Consider the following 21,238-nt stretch of genomic DNA (forward strand, 5'->3'; position numbering starts at 1 on the left):
GAAGCAAGGTGGAGGGCAATGGTAGACTTCCACCGATCGGGGTACACGACCGATCCCTGGAGGCAATCAAATGTCAGATTTACCATATCAATTATCGATCAGGGCACTTAGGTCCAACCAGGTGAGGTTGAGAGACTGAATACGCTCGGCTCGTCCAACAAGGTCTGAATACTCTGGGTTCCAGGCCATGAGCCAGCGGACGAACTAGCTAAGGGAGCAGGGACGACTCTGTGGCGACTGACAGATGCCACCACCGGTACTCTCCGTGGCGTATTCGAACTTGCCACGAGAGAGTGGCGTGCGACGTGCGAGAACTTTTTTTTGGCGTTCATTTCTGCGGTAGCGTGCGACGTGCGAGAACTTTTTTTTGGCGTTCATTTCTGTCAATATTTTTTTTTTCGTGTTCCTGTGCCGGGTTTCCGGACGACCCGTGTTTTCGGAAAAAGTTAAATGCCTGGGTGCGACGAGGAATCGTGTAATCAGCCGCGTGAAGTGAAAATTCCGCGGAAAAGCGCCGGACAGAAATAGAGGAAGAACCACAAAAGCGACGAACATGTCGCCAGCAACAAAACGACGAAAAGGAAGTGGATCGCAACTTACGACGGATTCAGCTGCAACGACGACTACTGCTGCGGGTAAACAGTACCAGCAATAGCATCAACAATTCCCATCGGGGGCGTTGAGTGCTCATACAACGAGACCTCCGCCATTGTGCCCAGGTAAAACGAGGGAACGCAGCTAGGACTTGTGCGAGAGCCGACATCGTCACAGGACGAGTTTCGAACTGTTTTTTGTGTGCCGCTCGTTGCAAAGACGGCGAATGGTGGTTAAACCGTGCGCCAGAAGGAACCAGACGCAGCGCCGCGAAGGCAGTTTTGAATGAGCGATCGCAAAGAATTCATTCAGGGGACGTAGTTGAATTCTGCCGAGGATATCCCGTATCAGCGCCGACTGGAAGAGTTGAAATCATTGTTCAGTCCGTCGCGAGCCGCCTTCAAGAATCAATTGCACGTTCAGAAGCCCCAGTCCGACCGAGTTTACCGCAACCGAGCGAAGACGAAGGATTTTGGTATACGCGTGTTTACGTTTTAGCAGATAGAAGCTGATTGCGAGTGCTCCGTCGTTCCCGAGCCGCAGCTACACATCGGAAACCTGATACAGGTCCTCAGCACAGTCTCTAAAGAAAAGCCGACAACACGGCTTGCCGCCAGGAACACAGTAGCAGCTCGATCCTCCGCAGATAGCACCAGCCCGAAAGCTCCGTCGACGAGTGCCAGGGTGCCATGATCAGGCGAACATTCCCGGAAAGCAGTGACAATATTTAATAATTATAGAACGACGTTTAATAATAAATATAGAAACGCGGCAGGAGACGGCAACGATATTCTTTTAAAAAAAATTCATCGTTGGAATTCCGCTCTCGTGGCGTGCGCTTCAAGCGTCCGCTCCGGAGTGCGTCGGTGGTTTTTCTTTTCTCTTTCGTACGGGCATTTGGGGGTGCGGTCTGCCGTCGTCAAATTAGGGTCTGTTAAAATTTGGTACAGCCGCGTCCTCGGCTCAACTCGCATCGTTAAACTTAGCTATTGTCATGTCTCAGGACAACATGGTTCGTCCATCTGGAGGCGCAATTCCAGATGTCCGAAATCACAGCGGACACGACAAAATTTAACTACGCCATTGTGGGCCTGGATGAGGAGACCATCCTCCTGGTGGCCGACATAGTCAAGACGGCCTCCTACAGCGTATTAAAAACAAAGCTGATCAAGCGCCTGTCGGTAAGTGAGTCAGCTAAACAGGATCACTTGTTGGCGAACTCCCAACCAATTGCTTCGGGAAATGAGGAAATTGGGTGGAAGCAAGATCGGCGACGACCTAATGAAGTCGCTCTCTGCGACGACTTCCGGAGAGCACCCAGGCGGTCTTCGCGTGCGTCTCCGGTTCTGGGGCGCCAGAATCCTCCCTGGGACGGGCCAGAATTCTTCCGTGGAATTGGAAATGGTTTCATGGCTATGACATTAAAAAATGAAGAGGAATGGTTGAGGGAACCATATTGGGCGGGCCTACCAGGAATAGAGCAGTCCAGGGTGCTTATTAGGGAATAGGAACTCAAGCGCACAAAGGATTGCTTAAACCTCACTAAAAAGAATCTCCGAATCATAGTGGGAATTCTCACTAGACTAAGTAAGATTCGATCAAAATGACTGAGCAAATAGGATAAAATAATAGGGCCTACTTAAAAAATAAAATATATATGAACTGAACAAGACCGCATGCAAACATATCAAAATTACTTACCCTTGGATTATCCAAAAAACCTGGAGTGTCAACTCGTGACCGAACCATTGAAGCAATTATAATCGGCTTTTCCTGACCTTGGAAAGTTTCCACTGATCCCGTTTCGATGCGGTACCATCCACGACGATCCAACTCTCGACGTATCAGCTGGCACTGCATTTTATATGGGGATACAATGCCAATATCCTCTTGTCTGACTTTGCGTTCCTTAATACCGAAAAACATCAACTCCTTCAAAACCAGCATAACACTCCACAATTCTTCATAATTGCATGAACTAAAAGAAAGAAATGGAGGTTTTTTGTAGAGTCAAATATTGGTAATATCTATTTAGGTCACATTACCTTGTTGAATTTTTCAATTTGCGCATGGTTCCCATGACTGACTCAAAGACAATAGGGAACGTCTTGGTACACAGTCCAGACCATCCAAGCGCTATGTCTGTTATTTTAGGCGAAGCCATCACTTGCAATTGGCCATCGTAAAATAGTTGATTGGGCAACGCAAGGATATCTTTATGACTGCGGAAGTTTCTTACAAGTCGAGTCTGAATCGACCGATTATATTCCTTGGTTATTGGGTGCTGTTGATAGCACTCGCGATCCATCAACCGTTCTAACATTGAAACTTCCAAACCATAGTTTGCAGCTCTTCGACATGCAATAATAGGGCCCAATTGTTTGGGATCACCAGACAATATAAGTTGCCCCGATGACGATAGAATCCCAGCTAAGCCAACTAGAGATTCTGGTTCTGTCGAAGCACCACATTCGTCTATAAAAACATGGGTGAAGTGGTTACTCGCGATCTTCCCATGAACCAATCGACCGGCTACTGACAACGTTACTATCACAATACGATAAGTATATATCGTTTCAAGCGATGGATAGAAATGTTGTCCGTAGCATAAGTTGGACGCTTCTAAAACGCCCTCATTCATATTTTCAATTCGTTTTTCAGAAGACATGGCATACAACCGTAGTAAATTCATTCCTTCTGGATCTATCTTATCGAAAATTGTACACACTCTCGATGCAACCTCATCACATGCTGCATTCGAGCCTGCCATAACTAAAATTCTGTTAGATTCAGATTTTTTCCATAGTTGTAGTATTGCTTCAACTACAACAGTTGTTTTTCCGGTACCTGGGAATGGAAGTAGAATATAGAATAAGCTCCTTCGACAGTTCTGTGCACTATACCTGGGGGACCGAATATTATAAATGGTACATGTTTGTTGTGGTTATCAACTATATTCTGTACGGCTTCCCTTTGTTCCGGATTTTCAGCTAGATTCGGGTTGTAATACTCCAAGCTGAAAGAAGGGTAATAATATAATGTCCTAAAAACAGGTCACATCATACCTTAATGAAGCTGTTGAATTAAACACAGGCTCAGGAAACAAGCGGACCTTCAAGAAATTATCCGCACGAAGAAGTTCGAGCGCACGATGTTGATATATGATACCCAATCGTTGCGGTTCGAAGGAAACATCGTAGAGTAAATCGACTGGAATTTTCCCGGATTTTGATTCGAAATACACGCGCTCGCCTACAACGTTTGTTATAACGCCTATGAACTTGGTCCCTTTGTTGCTCACATTTCCGGCCTCATCAACTTGTTTTGCTTTACCCCCTTTGGACTTCCTAGCAGCTTGAGTAGAAAACAAAATGATTCGATCTCCTCCGCTCAATACACCATCAACGCCATCCTCCACTGACCTAACAATCTGAAATCACAAATCATTGGAAGTAATCAAAAATGATTGGAAATATTCAGAAAAGGACATTACCATCACAGAATAATCCGTAGCGCAACCTTCAACTTTAATATTGCTTCTTTTGAATTTTTCATAAACCTTAGACAATGCAAAGTCTTCCATCTCAATCAAAAGATCGAACGCATCGCAAAGATTATCGGGACCCAGCGGAGTTACTTTTTTAAAATAATCCCTGTAATGAAAAAAAAAGAATGGTAAAGTCCTTCGACCACGCTTGAGATGATAAAGTTCAATAGCTACCGGATACTCCGTTTAATAGGATGATTCTTCTCATCAAAGTCAATAAAATGCATCGATTTCGCAATTGGAGTTGGTGAATATTCCTTCAACTTCTCAGCTATTTTCAATTCACTGTAAAAAAAAACGTTTTTTTTTAATTTCAAAGAATTCCTTTATCCATCAAACTCAATCACTTACCCTCTCCTAAAGACGTGCTTTGTCTTCAAACTAAGATTACCAGGGAAGACGTCGAACCTCTGAAAATAGGCAGAAATCGCTCGATATCAAATGGAAAATGTGATCAAGGGCAACCTCCATAATATAATTAAATATAGTTTAATCTGATATCTCACCCTTTTATCACAAGCATATAGTTCAAATATCTTTATAGATGAAGTGAATATGAGTTTGTGGCACTCCTGCCGAATCACACACACTCATCAACAGATGTGCAGCGAACTTCACGTTGTGCACGCAAGAAAATGTTGTTGTCGCGTGCAGTCTTCTAGCTCGAGTATTTGTTCTTCTCGTTTCATCAGTCGTCCTAAGCGGACGCCCCACTTACATTCTTGTAACCCTGGCTGGGCAATGTCCGAAAATCACACACATAGATATTTACAATAAATTGTACTTTCTAGAAAGCGTGAGGCTCATGGAGGACCTCGGGCGTAGTGAAACTTCATTCGCACATGTCAAAGGACATTTCTACATTGGTTACTCCAAGAACTTTAAAATCATGTGTTTTGTGAGTGAGCCGCTAGAGCTCTCTCTCAATCGTGCTTTGGACCGATTAATTTACACTTCGACGCAGCACTACACGACGTAAAGTTATACCGCTGCCTGCAGTTCAGTAACCTCTGCAAGAGAATCGCACCGTTTCAGCGCATCCCACGCAAATTAACTATGTTACCGAGCGGATCTTCAAAAAAGAGATGGATTTACCACTTGAAGTGCGTTATTAGAACTGGTATAATTCTAATTAACAACAAAATGTACTACTGATTACAATAGACTGGGGGATTGGAGTTGTGTGTGTTTGAGATGGGAGAGAGGATTCGGATTCGTTTATGTATCGCAGGATTTCCGTTACTGGATTTAATGCTACCCGCTACAATTGGAGCACATCAGCACCAAAAATCTGATGTCTGATGCGTCCATAAGCTCACTTACATAGAAAATGTTCCGTGGATTCTGCTTCCTCATTACAGGATGGACACGTATCATCTTGGATAATTCCTATTCTGAACATATGCCCAGCTAGTGAATTATGGCCAATCAGAATGCCCACAATACTTCTGCAAGTCTTCCTGCTTTTCGTCAGGATAAACTTTGCAGTATATTTGTTTGGTTCTGACAGGAAAGGAGTTTGATCTGTCCAAAATTAAGGCTTCGCTACCTGTCATTATGGGAAGCTTCCCCCCAGTTTTTGATAGCAGCATCAGCCAATGCTACTGACACCCCAATTGCTGGTTCGGGCCTGGGCATGGGAAAAGTCGAAACCTCTTTTGCTAAGGCATCCGAGATTTAATTTCTCTCTATCCCAAAATGACCCGGTACCCAAATTAAATCCACCAAAGTATTACTAAACGCCCTCAAAGTAGCTTCACTATCGCTACAGATTGCGATCGCCTGCCCTTCAACCGCTCATCAATCATCCAGGTTGCAGCTTTTAGGATCGCATACACTTCAGCCTGAAAAACCGTTGTGTATTGTCCCAAAGGAAAGCCCACTTCTTGTTGTGATTCGAGAGGTAGACTCCTGCTCCAGGATCATTTTCTGTTTTTGAGCCATCAATCTAGAAGACGTCAGTACATCCTGACACGCATTCTTCTGGTTTGTCCCAGTTTTCTCTTCGTTTCAAGATAACATCATATCTTCTACCAAACTCTCTCAGATCCCCATACATCTGGATCCGACAATCGGAGGGCATTCCGAAAATTAGATTCCATTATCCAAATGATTCTTCCGATACTATGTGCCCCCCACGCCCATTGTTTCCCCATAGATCTAATCGAATTAGAGCTGCTCTCATTGCAGTGCTCTGAATAAACAAATCCTTCTTTTTCTTCAGCCTTTGTCCCGTTCACAAGCGGGGTTGGCTTGTCGTGATCGGTTTCGCCATTTAGCTCTATCGTATGCCTGATCTGGGTGCAATCTCGAGGCTTTTAAATCCCCATCCAGCGTATCAAGCCAGCGTTGTTTTGGACTGCCTTTTGGTCGTTTACTGTCGACTTTGATGTTCACACCCATCTTGGCAAGTAAGTTCCCGTCAGCGTGAATTACGTGACTATACCACGAAAAATATCTCTCTCGCATTTTTTTCACGATCGGTGCAACCCCATATCAATTGCAAATATCCTCATTTCGAATGTGATCTTGGCGTCTTACGCCAGTGGTCCAATATAACACCTTTGTCTCCATTACTGCGAGGCGCTGTTCATCGTCTGTTATAGTCCGCCAACACTCAGAACCATAGAAGCTGACAACGGACGACACTCTGATAAATTTCGGATTTGGGACGTTCGTTGACACACCGATCACAAAGATTGCGGATTGTGGAACGGCACTTCATCCAAGTTGCGCTAATGCGTGAAGCAGTTTCATAACATAGTTCTCCATTGAAGTCACATATTGTGTAACCGCACGTAATCATTTTGTGCGATGAAATATTAACAAGTCAATGAAGAGTAGAGGATGGGTTCCCTGCACATTCCCTGTATTATTGAGTACTCTGATAGTAACAGTTCCATCCCAAACTTTCAGTTTGCCAAGCGAATAGGCAAATAAGTTGAACACGTTCTTCTTATCCCTAAAACCAATATCATGCTCGAAATTAATTGCAAAATACCAACCAATAGCCTCTTTCCTCGCTACAAGGAATACTTTTCATTCTATATAACAGTACAGATTTGTCTACTAGATGAAAAATATCCTTGATTTCCGCTTGCATCTTTGTAAGCTAATCCTTACCTCCCTAGATGGACGATAACCCCAAGTGAAACTTCAGCAACATCTATTGTCATCATATAATAGTTCTGTTGGAATCCCACAAGAATCTATCCTTTCCGGTATTCTCGCTACTGAATGTAAAAATCCATAAACGCGCTCCCAATTGCAATCCAATCAAGATCCTTCAATATGCCAATAACGTAATCATTTACACCTCCACAAAGAATTTTGTGCACTGTCATCATCAACGGCGCAACAACCGGTATCCGGTCTAGGCCTGCCTTAATAAGGAACTCCAGACATCCCGTGCACTATCAGGCTCGCCTGAATTCATATTTGGACGAACTTTACCGATACTTTACCAAATGGGAATTTACTTTTAATCCCCAAAAATGTCAGACAATCGTCTTTGTAGTGAATAGAATGACTCCGGGAAACGCATCCGATACGAAGAAACTGGCCCTCGACGTCAACCCAACTACTATCCCCACGGTCAAACAAGTTGCCCTTATATGATTTACAATTACCTACAATCTGTCCTGTGTGAGTGAATGCTTAAGAATACAGTCAAATGCTTCCCCGCTTGTCGTAAAAGACGACTAAAAGAGAAAGACACTTGTGGGCTAGCAACCTGCAAATTTTGAAACTTTACTACTACCGAGACGTCAACAAAACCTTAAATAGCATTGGGGATCGAAAACGGCTTATAATTGGCTCCCGGAATGTTCGTTTTCTTCGATTCAACCTCTGAGCCTAAGCAAAGTAAATTGGTGGACTCTGTAGAGTATCTATCCTCTTGCATCAACGGGTTTTTGTACTTTGGAAAGCCAAGGTAGGATCTGACAACATCTTACTCGGACATGTGACGAGGAAGCGTGGTCTTGGCGATCGTAACGATAATGGCGGGAATTTCATGGATTTTTGCAGCCACCGCCTCGTAATTGGTGGCACATTGTTCGAGCACAGAGCTTACCATAAGGTCGGTTGGGTTTCAACACGACACTGGGCGAACAATCAGATCGACCACTGCGAACATCAGTAGATTTAGGAGTTGTTTCCTGAATATGCGTAACAAGAGAAGCGCTGGACATCGGCCTCAAAAGAGATCACCATCTGATGGCCGCTTACTTCTGCTTGCCCCAGGAGAGGAATGCTGGCCTTTCAGGAAGTTCTGTTGGTTGAAGCGCATTCCAATGAATCGCGAGCGATGGCAAATAGGCGTGGTCGAAGCTCCATGCTCAGATGATGAGAGTTAAAAAAGCAACAAAAGCGACCTTGGAATACTCTTTCAAACGCATTTTGCAACTTCTGAAAAGGAATTAAAACTAGGAAGGGGAAGATCAAGGAATACAATTAACATGTAAACAACTTTCTCCCTTTTATTTCTTGTGTTTCGTTTGCGTCATTTGCGCTTGCTCCCCAAAAATAACTTCCCATTTGTCGACGTTTCTCAAGGTTTTAGCCATCAAGTGTGATGTGATCTCCTAGTTTATTCATTGGTACACGAAAGGGGAGGGGGGTTTCCGCGGGCCTAGAGTTCCCCCCCTCCCCTCCCCCAACTTTGTTTTCTGCCTACTTTCATATTGTAAAATTATTTCTTCACATATATCAGTGCAACCTGGATCGGGAATTTGGGGTAAGGTCAAGCCAGTAGATTTGATCATAACAGGTAGCTTGAACACCGAACTAAATGGAAAAGAATCTAAAGGCCAACCGAAATGCCAATAGTAGGCCATGGTAAACAATGTTTTGAAAACCTTGCTTCTTCAGTATATGATAAAATCGAAGAGAAGTAGATTCAAACGATCTAAGGTTACCAAGGCTGAGCAAGGGGGACTGTTAGTTCCAAAGGACTCATTCAATTGTATGCCCAGTCAGATATTATCTTCTTTGCCCTTGAGCTAACTTAGCCACCCTTGCTTTGAATATTGTTACCGAAATCCACTGTTTACTATCTGATACACTTTCGAAGGCAAACTTATAGAATCCTTAAAACTACTCATAGAATAGGTGATCGTCCAAAACGAGTGAACGAAATAGCGCCTAAAGTAATCGCAAGTTAACTCCGTAGCAAAGTAAAGGGTACGCTCTCTACTCAGAGAGGAACATAAGTATCTCGTGGATTTCTTGAGAGTTTTGCTAGGACCACCCAAAAGCTCGCGAATCACGTGGACGAATCTCCTGTTGAAAATCATTTGAGGAGGGGGTGCCACCCAATGTCAGAAAAGAAGTTCTGGAAATTTACAGCACGATATGTATTCAGAACCGGAACTTTGGGTCCGGAAGGCAAATTTAATAACGTCTTCCAGCTGGTAGTAAAGACAAGGCCCGGGAGTTTTCCCAACCATGCATTGCAGAGAACATCTTCCCTGCATTAAGGGAGTGGCAATAACTTCTTTTGGTACCCCAACCTTCGGAAACTTCCAGGGGAAGATTAGCTCTAGGTTGCTGATGGTCTGAAAACCTTTACAATTGGCAACTCGGTTTCCGTAAATCGATATCACTTTCAGAATCAGAAAATTAGTTACCAGCTTGGCTGAAACTAAGTGAATTTGAAGAATGTATCGAATTTAGGCAACTAGAATCAAATTGTGTGTTCCTGTGGTGACAAAACATTTAAAGGATGTCGAGTTGTGCACAAGGGAACATACATAGACATTCACAGGTTTTTCTTCTTTTTCTTCAGCCTTTGTCCCGTTCACAAGCGGAACCAGCTCGTCGTGATCGGTTTCACCATTTAGCTCTATCGAATGCTTGATCTGGGTGCAATCTCGAGGCTTTTAAATCCCCATTCAGCGTATCAAGCCACCGTTGTTTCGGCCTGCCTTTTTGGTCATTTACCATCGACTTCAATGTTCAGACCAATTTTGGCAAGTGAATTCTTCTTAGCACGACTTGCGTAACCATACCATCGAAAACGCCTCTCGCAATTTTTCCACCATCGACCCCATAACGATCGCGGATATCCTCATTTCGGATGTGATCAAAATGTGTCACGTCACTAGTCCAACGCAACATCTTCTCCATTACCGCAAGACGTGGTTTATTGTATTTTATAATCGGCCAACACTCAGAACCATAGAGAGCGACAGGACGGACGATATTGCATTAGAGCTCTTAAGAAAATAATAGTTTCGGCGCCCTAGCAGACTGAGTTAAATCCCCCCCCCCCTCCTCGCATTTCTTATTCAAAAATTCATTTATATAAGAAAAAATATGTATAAAAATATCTTACCAGAAAGTGATGCTCCTCGACATATCGAACATCTTTTGCGTCATCCTTCGACTTGAAAATGATAAGCATGGGTTGTTCGTAAGCGATTTGGAATATATGACAATTTACGTAGAAACTGGAACCATCTAAGAAAAAATCAGTTATTATCGTTCCAAACATGCAATATCAAAAAATTTAGCCGCATTTCTTCTCAAACAGGAAGACTTTACACAGGAGGTACAATCTTCGACCCAAGGATCCAATTTTCATGCACCAAAAAAGGAATGGCTTCAGCTTAACTGCGCAGATGCGTTCTGCGCACTTTTATGACTAGGTATTGGTTTTAATGTGCACTGCTACGTGATAACGAGCACCTAACACACGCACATAGGGGTGTTTTAGCCAAAAAAGCGGTCAGAAGTAAAAAAATATCCAATTTGCAGGAAAATTTTAATTATTTTCATAGATAAGTGGTAATCACATAGAAGTTTGTAATTTACTTTTTTTACCCGTAAACTTTAATCGTCAAATAATTATCATTTCAGAGTGTGGATACGAAAAATATTTCAGCTTTAGTTTATTTTCAACCCAAAAACTCGTTTGCTTTCGATAATGTCACAAGTTGATGAGTTGGGAGTAGGGTAGGTGAATGTGTTTACACACTGTAACTAAACACCTCCACTCCATGTCATCAGAGAACTAGCCTGGAACCATTTGACACATTACTTCGGGCTAGCATCTCTCTGACAATGTTGTCTGGAGAGAGCTGCACTGTGCATGCATAAAGCTGGTGACGAAAGCCGTGCCACCTCTCGCAAGAGAAAAAGGTATATTCAGCGTCATCCACCACTCCATTGCAGAACACACAACCAGGCGATCGCGCCTTCCTAATCCTGTGTAGCTAAGACTACAGTTGGATACTTTTTAGTCTAGATCTCGCCGCAGAGGTCTCCAAGATCGGTTGGGCTATAAACACCTTCTCGGCATACACATCTCCAGGCCCAGATGGCATAATACCAGTCATGCTACAGAAGCAGCAGGAAAGGGTTGTGCCGTGGCTTGATATTTACCGGCGCTGCATCTTTTTAGGATACGCACCACACTCCTGGAGACACGCAAAAGTGGTTTTCATACCGAAAGCGGCCAGGCGCGGCCATGAGTCCGCAAAGGACTATCGACCAATCAGCCTGATCTCTTTCGTGCTAAAGACCCTAGAGCGAGTCCTGGACATTCATTTAAGAACGATTGTGGAAAGAACGCCCTTCGCCTTGGTGATATTAGTGTAAGGGATGTTTCCATCCATTATAAGCGACATCATGGAAGGAGCGTTGCGAAAGGTGTGCCTGTGGGCCGCAAGATGCGGACTCGGCATAAACCCAACCAAAACGGAACTGATACTATTCACTACCAAGGCAAGGATACCTGAATTCCACCTACCACGGCTAAATGAACAAAGATTGGTTCTTTCTTCTAATGTAAAATATCTGGGTATAATCCTGGATCCAAAGCTAAATTGGAGATTGAACATAGAGCTGAGGGTTAAGAAGGCCTGTATAGCCTTCTATGCCTGCAGGAAAACTTTTGCAAAGAAATGGGGTCTCCAGCCGAGGATGGTTCTCTGGATGTACACCGCTATAGTGCGTCCGACTCTAACGTACTGCTCTATAGGCCTTGACCAAAAAATTCAATAGGATGAAGCTGTTTATAGGATTCAAAGAACCGCTCTGCAGTCCTGCCCGGCAGATGCTCTCAATGTACTTCTCCCTCCAGGCCTCCACATTAAATACTTTGCAGCATGCAGTGCCGCCAGACTACGTGAGTTCTGATGCTAGAGAGCAAAGTCCTACGGCCACAGTAACATCCTAGACGAAGTACCTCGGGAAATCTGGGCATTCCCCACGGACTATGCCACACGCAAGAGGAACTTCACGAGAAACTTTGCTGTGGACTTTCCAAGCAGAGCAAAGTTGAAGACTCAGTATCCTTTACCGATGGATTAAAGATGGCGCGGGGGTTTTCTCGAATACACACAGTGTATCCGAGTTGGATGATCTCACAGATTTCGTCAGTGTATTCCAAGCGGAAGTACGGCTAGACTCTGCCTCCCTGCTCTCATAACATCAGTCACGGCCTTAGGAGTTTGTGACATCAAAACAGCGCACCACAGCACTAATTGGGCTACTCGGAGCCGCCACTGATAGATACCTACCTACCTATCCCCCATGCCAGGATAAGATTTTTTGAGACACTCCTCTATCTTTCGTACAAAATTCCGGTAAAAAAGTGGAATAAAAAGCTAACTCAAGCCGAGAAGGGCCTAACAAATGACAAAAAACGAGAAATACAAGAAAAATTCAGGATTGAGCTTAGATTTATCGTTGATGTCACTAAGCCTGGCTATGGAACGAGTAATGATGGTAATACTAGCAGGTTTTTCAACAATGCCGAGATGTCAACCAACATTACTGGAATGAACCAAAACTTGATTGTAAAATTCGCGACGGTATTGGAAATAACATCTGACGCTAATAAGTTTAAGGCGCACTGTGATGAAGCAGCAAAGTTGTATGTAGAGTTGTATCCTGTTCACAAAATTTTAATGCACGGCCCGTCCATTAGAAAGTACGCCCTTTTACCCTTTGGAAATCTCTCCGAAGAAACGGCAGAGGCCAGAAATAAACATTCTCGGCAATATAATCGGTACTTCACAAGGAAATTTTCGAGCGAAGAAATGCAACATGGCTACTTCTAACGTCAGATCCATTCTTGAGTAATGTAAGACCAAAACCGCCAAAAACATCAAAACTATTTAGTTCAGCGGCTTTGGATATGATACTCCCGTGGGACAGCGCTGAAAATCACGACAATGAGGATGCAACTATTTCGATTGACGATGACGAGTCTAATCAGGATTCAGACGAAGGAAAGTGGTCTTCAGAGTGCCTTTAACTTTTTTTTAATTTTAACTTAATTAAATATTTTTCATTTAAAAAAGTAATTTTCTGCACTAAAACTCCGTTTTTTTTTTAAAGAAAATTGTTCAAAAAAAATTATTATGACTAAATATGAAAAATGTAATAAAATAATGTTGTCTGCTTTTTTGGCTCAAATATCTCTATGTGAGACGTGTCATAACACACAGATGCGTATTCACAAAAATTCTATAGACCAATCTTCGACTTTAGACACCCCAATGCATCATACATGTAAGCTATGCGCAGAATACATCTGCGCAGGGTGACATCCACCATTTTGTCGCCCACCATGAATCTCGAGTTTATTCTCATGTCCATAGTCTTTTTGTTCTCATGACTCTTCTATTATGTGCATATATATATATTTTTTTTTAAGTACCTGACGGCATAAAGTAAGGAACGAGTGCATCTTCCAAATAATGGACCACACCAGATCGGAACACTATAATCTTCTCAATAATAAGGTTTTCTCGATCGAGTGGTTTGATACAGAACAACAAATGCGACTTTTCGCACAATTTATAGGTAACGGAAAATTGCTGCGATAGTCTATAAAAAAAATTGGTGTTAATTCAATCAACAGAGGAGTTAATTTAAAATAACTTACGACTCATCACGATTCTGTTCACGATACTCAAAATCAGATTCTTGCGAATGGTGTTCGATATGCGCGGTATATTCCTCTTCACTAACGAAATTCCTTTGACAACAATAGCATCCCTTCGACGACAGAATAAACGAATCGTTGATTGTCTGGCGTAATTTGAATTGGAAAATCAATGAATATGTTGGAAAGTCAGCTAAGACTTTCGGTTTTTCTGCAAATATTCACAAATTAATATTAAAACATCGTCGCAATTGAAGTTTGAAGATTTATTAGACAAGGTTTAATTCAACAGATGAAAAAAAATAGAAAAAACTCCCGTTCTTTGCCGGCGGAAAACACTTTTCCTCTTCTCACACAGCCATGAAATGTTTAGGATATAATTGGTTCCCGAACTACAGAATTTTTTAAAAATATTATAAATCAAAATTTTATTGGCGAAGAACGAAAATTTCTTCTTTTCTTTTCATTTCTTTACATTAAATTTTTTAATAAAAAATCGTATTCTAAAATTTTATTTGTTCTTTCGAATAGTTACCATCAATAGAGTTGACTTTATTCAAAGCCTCCGCGTCCATAATAATATTGTTTGCTTTCTCAATTTCCTTTTCATCGAGTTGTGCAATCACTTCATTCCGATATTTGAAAATTCCACGCATATCGAATTTATAAATCTTTTCATCCTTTATATAGTTACAGACGAACTGATGATCTTGAAGAAGTTGGTCAAGCTGTAAAATATAAATATATTTTAAATAAGAATAAGCTCTAACAAAAGATTTTTTTTAATATCAACAATTTATAAAATTTAGGTGTTCTGATGACTTCTACAGGGGCTGCCCTAAAAGTTCTTGGAATGATTTTTTGTAGTTGGCAACACTAGAAATGCTTCAAGAAGCTTACGGTAACGAGGCCAAACTTTCATGTCGCACAAGATATTTCGGGAAGGTCGGGAGTCCGTCAATGACAATGCACCGGCTTGTGGTACAATTGGAAAACCAAAAAGGGCGGCTGCAACGCCGAAGTGTACAGGCGAACAAAAGTTAAACTTCTTCGAGAGTTCACTCTCAACCTGATAGAAAGATTCTTCGAAAGAACGGAGAATCACCCTAATCCACTCATGAGGCAACTTTATCTGGAGCGTCACTCCACCCGATTGGCCACATTCTTAAGGCCTTGCCAAATCGTGAGCACAGAATTAAAACCCGCCATTGTCTCCCTCTTCAACACTCCTTGCCTGGTAGAGGTGCATAAAGGTTAAGCGCAGAATTGTAAGCACTGTTGCAAACATTAGATATAAGCATTAGATTTAAGTATCATTATTAGATTAAGTTAAAATAAGTAAATAGATAAGCCTTCTCGCGCTCTAGATACAGGCGCAGTTTTTTTCAAATATATATTCATTTTTAAATAAAATAAATAAAATAAAAATACACCGTAAAAAGTAAAGTCAGAGAAGGTCGGACAGACCAAACATTTTATAATAATAGCCACCCGTTTTTAACATATATTTAGATAAGCTACATTTAGGATAGCAATAAGAAACAAATGCTCTGTATTAAATGTAAGACACTGGTTTAATAAATGATTTTAAAACGAAAAAAAATGGCCGACCTGTCGTCAGAGGCTTACCGACCATTGAGTACCCGGAACTTCTTCAACATCTCTGTTTCGTCTCCGCTAGATTGTGCTCTGTTACAGTCCAACCTTGATAATTTAATCCGTTGTTGTTCGGTCAATGAGCTAACACTGAATGTCAACAAATGCCACTGGATGTACAATTCTTTTAAAACCCTCCCCAACATCCATTTACTATTCTCTCAGTGGACAACCCCTTTCACTACTGACCTCCTTCAAAGACCTGGGTGTAATATTCGATGACAAACTTCGTTTCAATTCCCACTTCGTTGACATCATCAATAGAGCTTCCAAAAAGGCCAGGTTTTATCATACGATCCTCCTCCGACTTTACCTCAATTCAGCCCTCCTTAACACTCTTGAATTCCCTTGAATATTGCTGTGTAGTCTGGTCCCCCTTCCGCATTCGTGACTGCCGCGTTCTTGAAGTTGTACAAAGCAAATTCACCCGGACCCTCTTTTACAAAAAGAACCTTCCACGGGTTGATAATCCTTCACGACTCCGCACCCTCAATCTCGCCTCCCTGCAACAACGCCGTATCTTCCTTGATATGTGTACTCTTTTCAAACTCTGCAATTGTCTGATGGACTGCTCCACAAACCCGGATATTACTTTCCGTATCGCCTCGTCTCATAACACACGTAATGCAGACATTTTTGATGTACCCTTTGCGGAGCTCCAAATTTACTTCTACTCTCCGATCCCGAGGCTATCCCGAGGCTATCCCGGTGCTAGAACGCCCTACAACTTGGGTCCTTGGACTCTATTTCCTTCTCTAGTTTTAAGCGTAAAATAAGCCATTCACTTGTTCCTCCCTCTGAGGACAATATTTAATACGGAATTTGCTTTCTGTGTATATTGTCCCCATTAAATAAATAAACATCGTGACGCTAAAACAATGTTCGCGCATGTGCCGACCGATATCATGCATCACGGCAGTTGCTTAGTGCAATTACATTGCAGGAGTGTGAGCTCAGCGATGAGCATTGAACCTAGCCACCCATGCGGCGTATGTGGAACACAATATCGATCTGAGATTGGAAGTACTCGGAAGGCACAGTTCAATTCTTGCTGAAGGATGATCCGTTGTGGCCACACTGCAAGCAGTATGACAAATACATTAGAGCTTCGAAGTAGGATAAAATCGACTATTTATCTCCTTTTGGTTGAGTGTGAGATGTTCTATTTTCAACAAGAAAAATACAAGGACTCATGTTGTTCCAAGAAACTAAATAATTAATCTTTAAATTTATAGATAAGAATCATTTGAAAGCAGACAGAAAACCAGCGTCCAGTGCGCTCCAGATCAAAGTCGCTACAGCGTCTGCTTTACCATCGTGTTTATAGATAGTCTTGCTGCAGCTCGTTCCGAAATCAAACCGAACGGATGTAATAACAACCCTCTCACGATCATCGATAACCTGTTCCAGTGGAGATGTCCTCTAGTGTGTGAACTGTCGAACTACTAACGACAATGCATCTTAACTGCACCACCGTCACTCAGCGTCACTCAGCCAAAGGCCCAAAGACTCTCTGCTTAAGGAGAGTGGACACCGCAAGTGTTGGTCAGTAATAATCGCATCTCAACACTCCTCCATGTTTGGATTTATTCCTGGATATTCTTCCCATAGCCAATTTTCATCCAAGGACAGGTTTTTTGTTCCCACCTACTTGGTCTGTGCATAAGCATGCCCATACATACACATCTTCGGATGCGTGCATCCCCATGTCACATTCACCGAGCATTCCCTTATCCGCACGAAGGCATGCGCCTGATGGGAGATAAAGTAAAGATAATTGCAAACCTTCACTTCATAGAAGGGGTCAAGCAGTGCATTGCAGGATAAACTGACGCCGAATATAGCTCCCTGGGGCCAACGTATCACTCTTTGAAGGTGAGTTATCTCTCCTCTTGGGCAATATGTGGCTTTTCAGGGACCAAACCGTTAGTGAATAGTGATAGCCACACACTGTACGAGGTGATCCTACTATTAACAAAACGTTACGGATCTAGACTGGAGAGTCGAAAAACACATCCCCCCAATCCAGGGTGTCATACAAACCGTGCCCATTGCCTCAGTGAGTTAGTTAGACCTTTCCGTGCTACGGGAGGCTATGGCACGGTGAACCTCCTAACCCCTATACTCGTGAAAATGAAATGTGTACCAATATTAAAAATAAAAGACTCCAACCAATAAAGCGGGATCCCGTACCGCACACAAACTAGTTAACCAGGCGGAGGCACATCTCCGAAATACCAGATGATTACACCCAAGAAGGGAGAAGGTGGGACGTCAAGCAGTGGATCCTAGATGAACATTGGTATACTGAGAAGACAACAACCAATAAACGCCACTGCTCAAAAAGCAGGGACTAGTGAAGGCACGTCTGAGGTAAATATATGAGAAATCAGAAAGGAGACAGGTCAACGCGGAGCCAAGAGAGCGAGGAGCCCAGAAAATCCAAACCTGAACCCAAGGGGGGAGAAAACCCGAGCAAGTCAGTGGTGAAGGCAGTTATCAGGAAGCCTGTCATAAGCTGTGATAGTGCGGTCAATGGCATTCGACTGGTCATTTTGCCAAAAATGTCCCCGAACAAATACTCACTCACTCTCGTGAGTAGCAGGAAACCATCCACGACCTTGTCGTCACTCAGATGTGCAAGGGATAGGCTTCGAAACGTGTTCACTGGGATACGCTTTCGACCAGGTCATATACTGATGGACTGGGTGACGGAAGACACTGCAGAGTGGCTTAGGAGCATAGTTCCTAAATTGTAAGGCTGGGAAGGAGCAGAATTGTCAACATGTGCTGAGGGTGATATACCAGGGGTACACATGGTGACAGTTTTTCTCCCAAAAGCCGCGACAATAGAGACGGAAGATCTCATGGGCCTCCTAATCGCTCAGAATGAGGATCTCCATATGCGATTATGGACAATCTTCAGAAGCAAGGTGGAGGACGACGGTAAACTCCTGACGATCGGGGTAGATGACCGATCCCTCGAGGCAATCAAACGTCGAAGTTCCCATATCAACTATCGATTTGGCAATATACCTGTGCATGTACACAGGGAAAAGCCGAAGAAAGACACCTCGGAAGAGACACCGAATGAAAAGCATACCGAGGTCCCGAAGAAGTCTCGAAAGCCATAGAGGCGGAAAGGACTGGATCAACTAGTGAAGTAGACCTGCTGCCCAATGAAGAACAGAAGCTGCGCGACCTAGACCTAGGACTTCCAGGGCTCAGGATGGAAAGCGCCATAACGGAGGAGGAGGGTGATACCACGTCAGCGGAGAAGAGCTCCAAACAATAGCTAGCATTAAGATAGCCCAGATAAACCTCCACCATGCGAAAGCTGCAACTGCGGTAATTACAAGGGCAAGTTCTAAGGAGAACATTGGAATAGTGCTGGTTCAGGAGCCTTAAGTATACCAGGGACAGAATCGCCGTCTGCAAGTAGGAACCATGTAGGTAATTTGAGACTCCTCTCTTGAGAAAAACCAAGAGTTTGCATAATTCTTAAACGTAATTTAAAATATGTATGTCCTTCAGAGTTCCTGACCGGGGACCTTGTGGCTCTCCAAGTCTTATTGGAAGCCGGGAGGAGCACTCGAGAGGCAGTCGTGGCATCGGGATACTTCCCAGGAGACGGCATTCGGATTCTATCGTGACAAGTCGCTAAATTGGTGAATAACTGAGAAAAGGGCGTTACCACTTCTCCTCTGCTGCGATGCCACCGCCCATTACGAAGTCTGAGGAAGCAGCGATACTAATCGAAGAGGTGAGTACTTTCTTGAATCTATTCTTAGCAATAAGTTAGAAATATATAACTTAGAAACACTCCAACATTTGTGACCAGCACTAGACAGGAGGCATTAAACATAGCTCTAAGAAAAACTCTAATGAACGGGCTGGTCAGGAATTGGAGGGTGTCGGATGAGCCCTCTATGTTTGATCACAAAATAATCAGATTCGACATAGAGGGTAACTCCGAAGTAAAAAGAATAGCAAGAAATCCCAAGAGAACGGATTGGGAATCCTATGAAACAGAATGGCCCACCTTCAAGAGGGCGGTGACATCAGGAGCGAGCGGGAACTAGAGACAGTGGTGGAAAATCTCAACACAGTCGTCATTGACGCTTATGAGGCCAGCTGTCCGGCTTAGGCAAATAAGTCATCAAGGGATGTACCATGGTGGAATAGCCAGAATGAGTAGAAGGGTACGAAAACTCTTCAACCGGACAAAACAACCCGGGGACTGGCAGAGATACAAAAATGCACTGACTGCGTAAAGCAGCGCAATCAGGGAAGCAAAACGGAACAGTCTCAGAGAATTATGTGAAGGGATCGAACGGATCACAAAAGCAGTAGTCAAAGACGGGGAAATATCCTGTCTGTTTGAAGAAGGAAGGTGGGACATTTACTGAGAATGAAGAGGATAGGCTACACCTGCTTCCCAGAACTCATTTCCCCGGGTAACAGGCAACAATAGTCTACCTGACACCCCAAACATGAATAAAAGGGTATGCTCAGAAGTTAGGAAAATGTGGACAGTGGGAACTTTTAAACCACTGAAATCACCCGGAGTAATGGCATTTGCCCAGTACTTATCCAGAGAGGCCTAGGAATCATCTTAGAATCCCTTCTGAGGGTGGTAAGGGGGAGCATAGCACTGGGATATATAGTATACCAAGGGCATGGAGACGGGTAAAACTGGTCTTCATCCCGAAAGCGGGTAAAAAGGACAAGATGCCCTGCGCCACATGGGAGTGGGAAAAACCCTGGCTTTCTGGATGGGCAAAATGCTAGAAGGTAGGCAAATTGAAGTACGTGTATATCAGTGGGGCAATAAGGACATCCAAAACGGTATCGCTGGAGGTTCTTCTGGGATTAACCCCTCTCCATCTGCACATACAGATGCAGATAAGGAGGGCAATATTCAGGATAGCCAGGAGTATCAATGAGACGGGGAGCTGCCTAAACTGAAGGAAGATTGATATTCTTTCTAAGGGGTATCTCGAATTAGATACCAAGGGATAACATGACAACGTTTCACTTTGATAAGAAGTTTGAAACACGTTGGAGTAACAAGGCAAACTGGTAGAGCGTGGCTAGGACATTCGGCCTAAACCAGCAACTGATTGATACACTGATAGATATCACTCAGTAGAAGGAGCGAGTGCCGGTGTCATTGGTCCAAGGAAAATATACTTGGAGCCAATGGGCAGGTACACTAGTATATTTCAGGCGGAAATATATGACAGACAGATGTGCCTCCTTTAATCTCTAAAAGAACAGCCTTCCAGCCCAACATGGCAGCGGACGAACTAGTCAAGAAGGGAGCAGGGACGCATTTATACGGGCCAGAACACTTCTGTGGAATCAGAAACGGTTTCAAGGCTGACACTAAAAAATGAAGAGGAACGGTGCACAAAGGATTGCTTAAATCTCAACAAAAAGAAACTCCGAATGATAGTGGGAATTCTCACTGGTCACTGTCGGCTAAACTATCACCTAGGGAAGCTAGGGATATCTACGGACACTGGCTGCAGGTACTATGA

The 21,238-nt window shown here is 43.2% G+C and overlaps 1 protein-coding gene across 4 annotated transcripts in view; it reads right to left on the minus strand.

The window, feature by feature from the left end:
* The window catches only part of LOC119654315, a 56,249-nt gene that overhangs the window by 14,248 nt on the left and 20,763 nt on the right, over positions 1–21,238 (minus strand). For 3 of the 4 annotated variants that reach the window (XM_038059641.1, XM_038059640.1, XM_038059638.1), the window contains exons 3-13: positions 14,575–14,767; positions 14,040–14,250; positions 13,812–13,981; positions 10,479–10,603; positions 4,493–4,551; positions 4,316–4,426; positions 4,088–4,247; positions 3,660–4,024; positions 3,498–3,610; positions 2,640–3,441; positions 2,296–2,572 (exon numbers count right to left, since the gene is read on the minus strand). In XM_038059641.1, the coding sequence (XP_037915569.1) occupies positions 2,296–2,572; positions 2,640–3,441; positions 3,498–3,610; positions 3,660–4,024; positions 4,088–4,247; positions 4,316–4,426; positions 4,493–4,551; positions 10,479–10,603; positions 13,812–13,981; positions 14,040–14,250; positions 14,575–14,767 (2,586 nt within the window). The remainder of the gene's footprint in view (positions 1–2,295; positions 2,573–2,639; positions 3,442–3,497; positions 3,611–3,659; positions 4,025–4,087; positions 4,248–4,315; positions 4,427–4,492; positions 4,552–10,478; positions 10,604–13,811; positions 13,982–14,039; positions 14,251–14,574; positions 14,768–21,238) is intronic. The other variant, XM_038059639.1, reaches the window with a different exon arrangement.

The sequence above is a fragment of the Hermetia illucens genome, chromosome 4, assembly GCF_905115235.1.
Source record: "Hermetia illucens chromosome 4, iHerIll2.2.curated.20191125, whole genome shotgun sequence".
NCBI classification, from domain to species: Eukaryota; Metazoa; Arthropoda; class Insecta; order Diptera; family Stratiomyidae; genus Hermetia; species Hermetia illucens.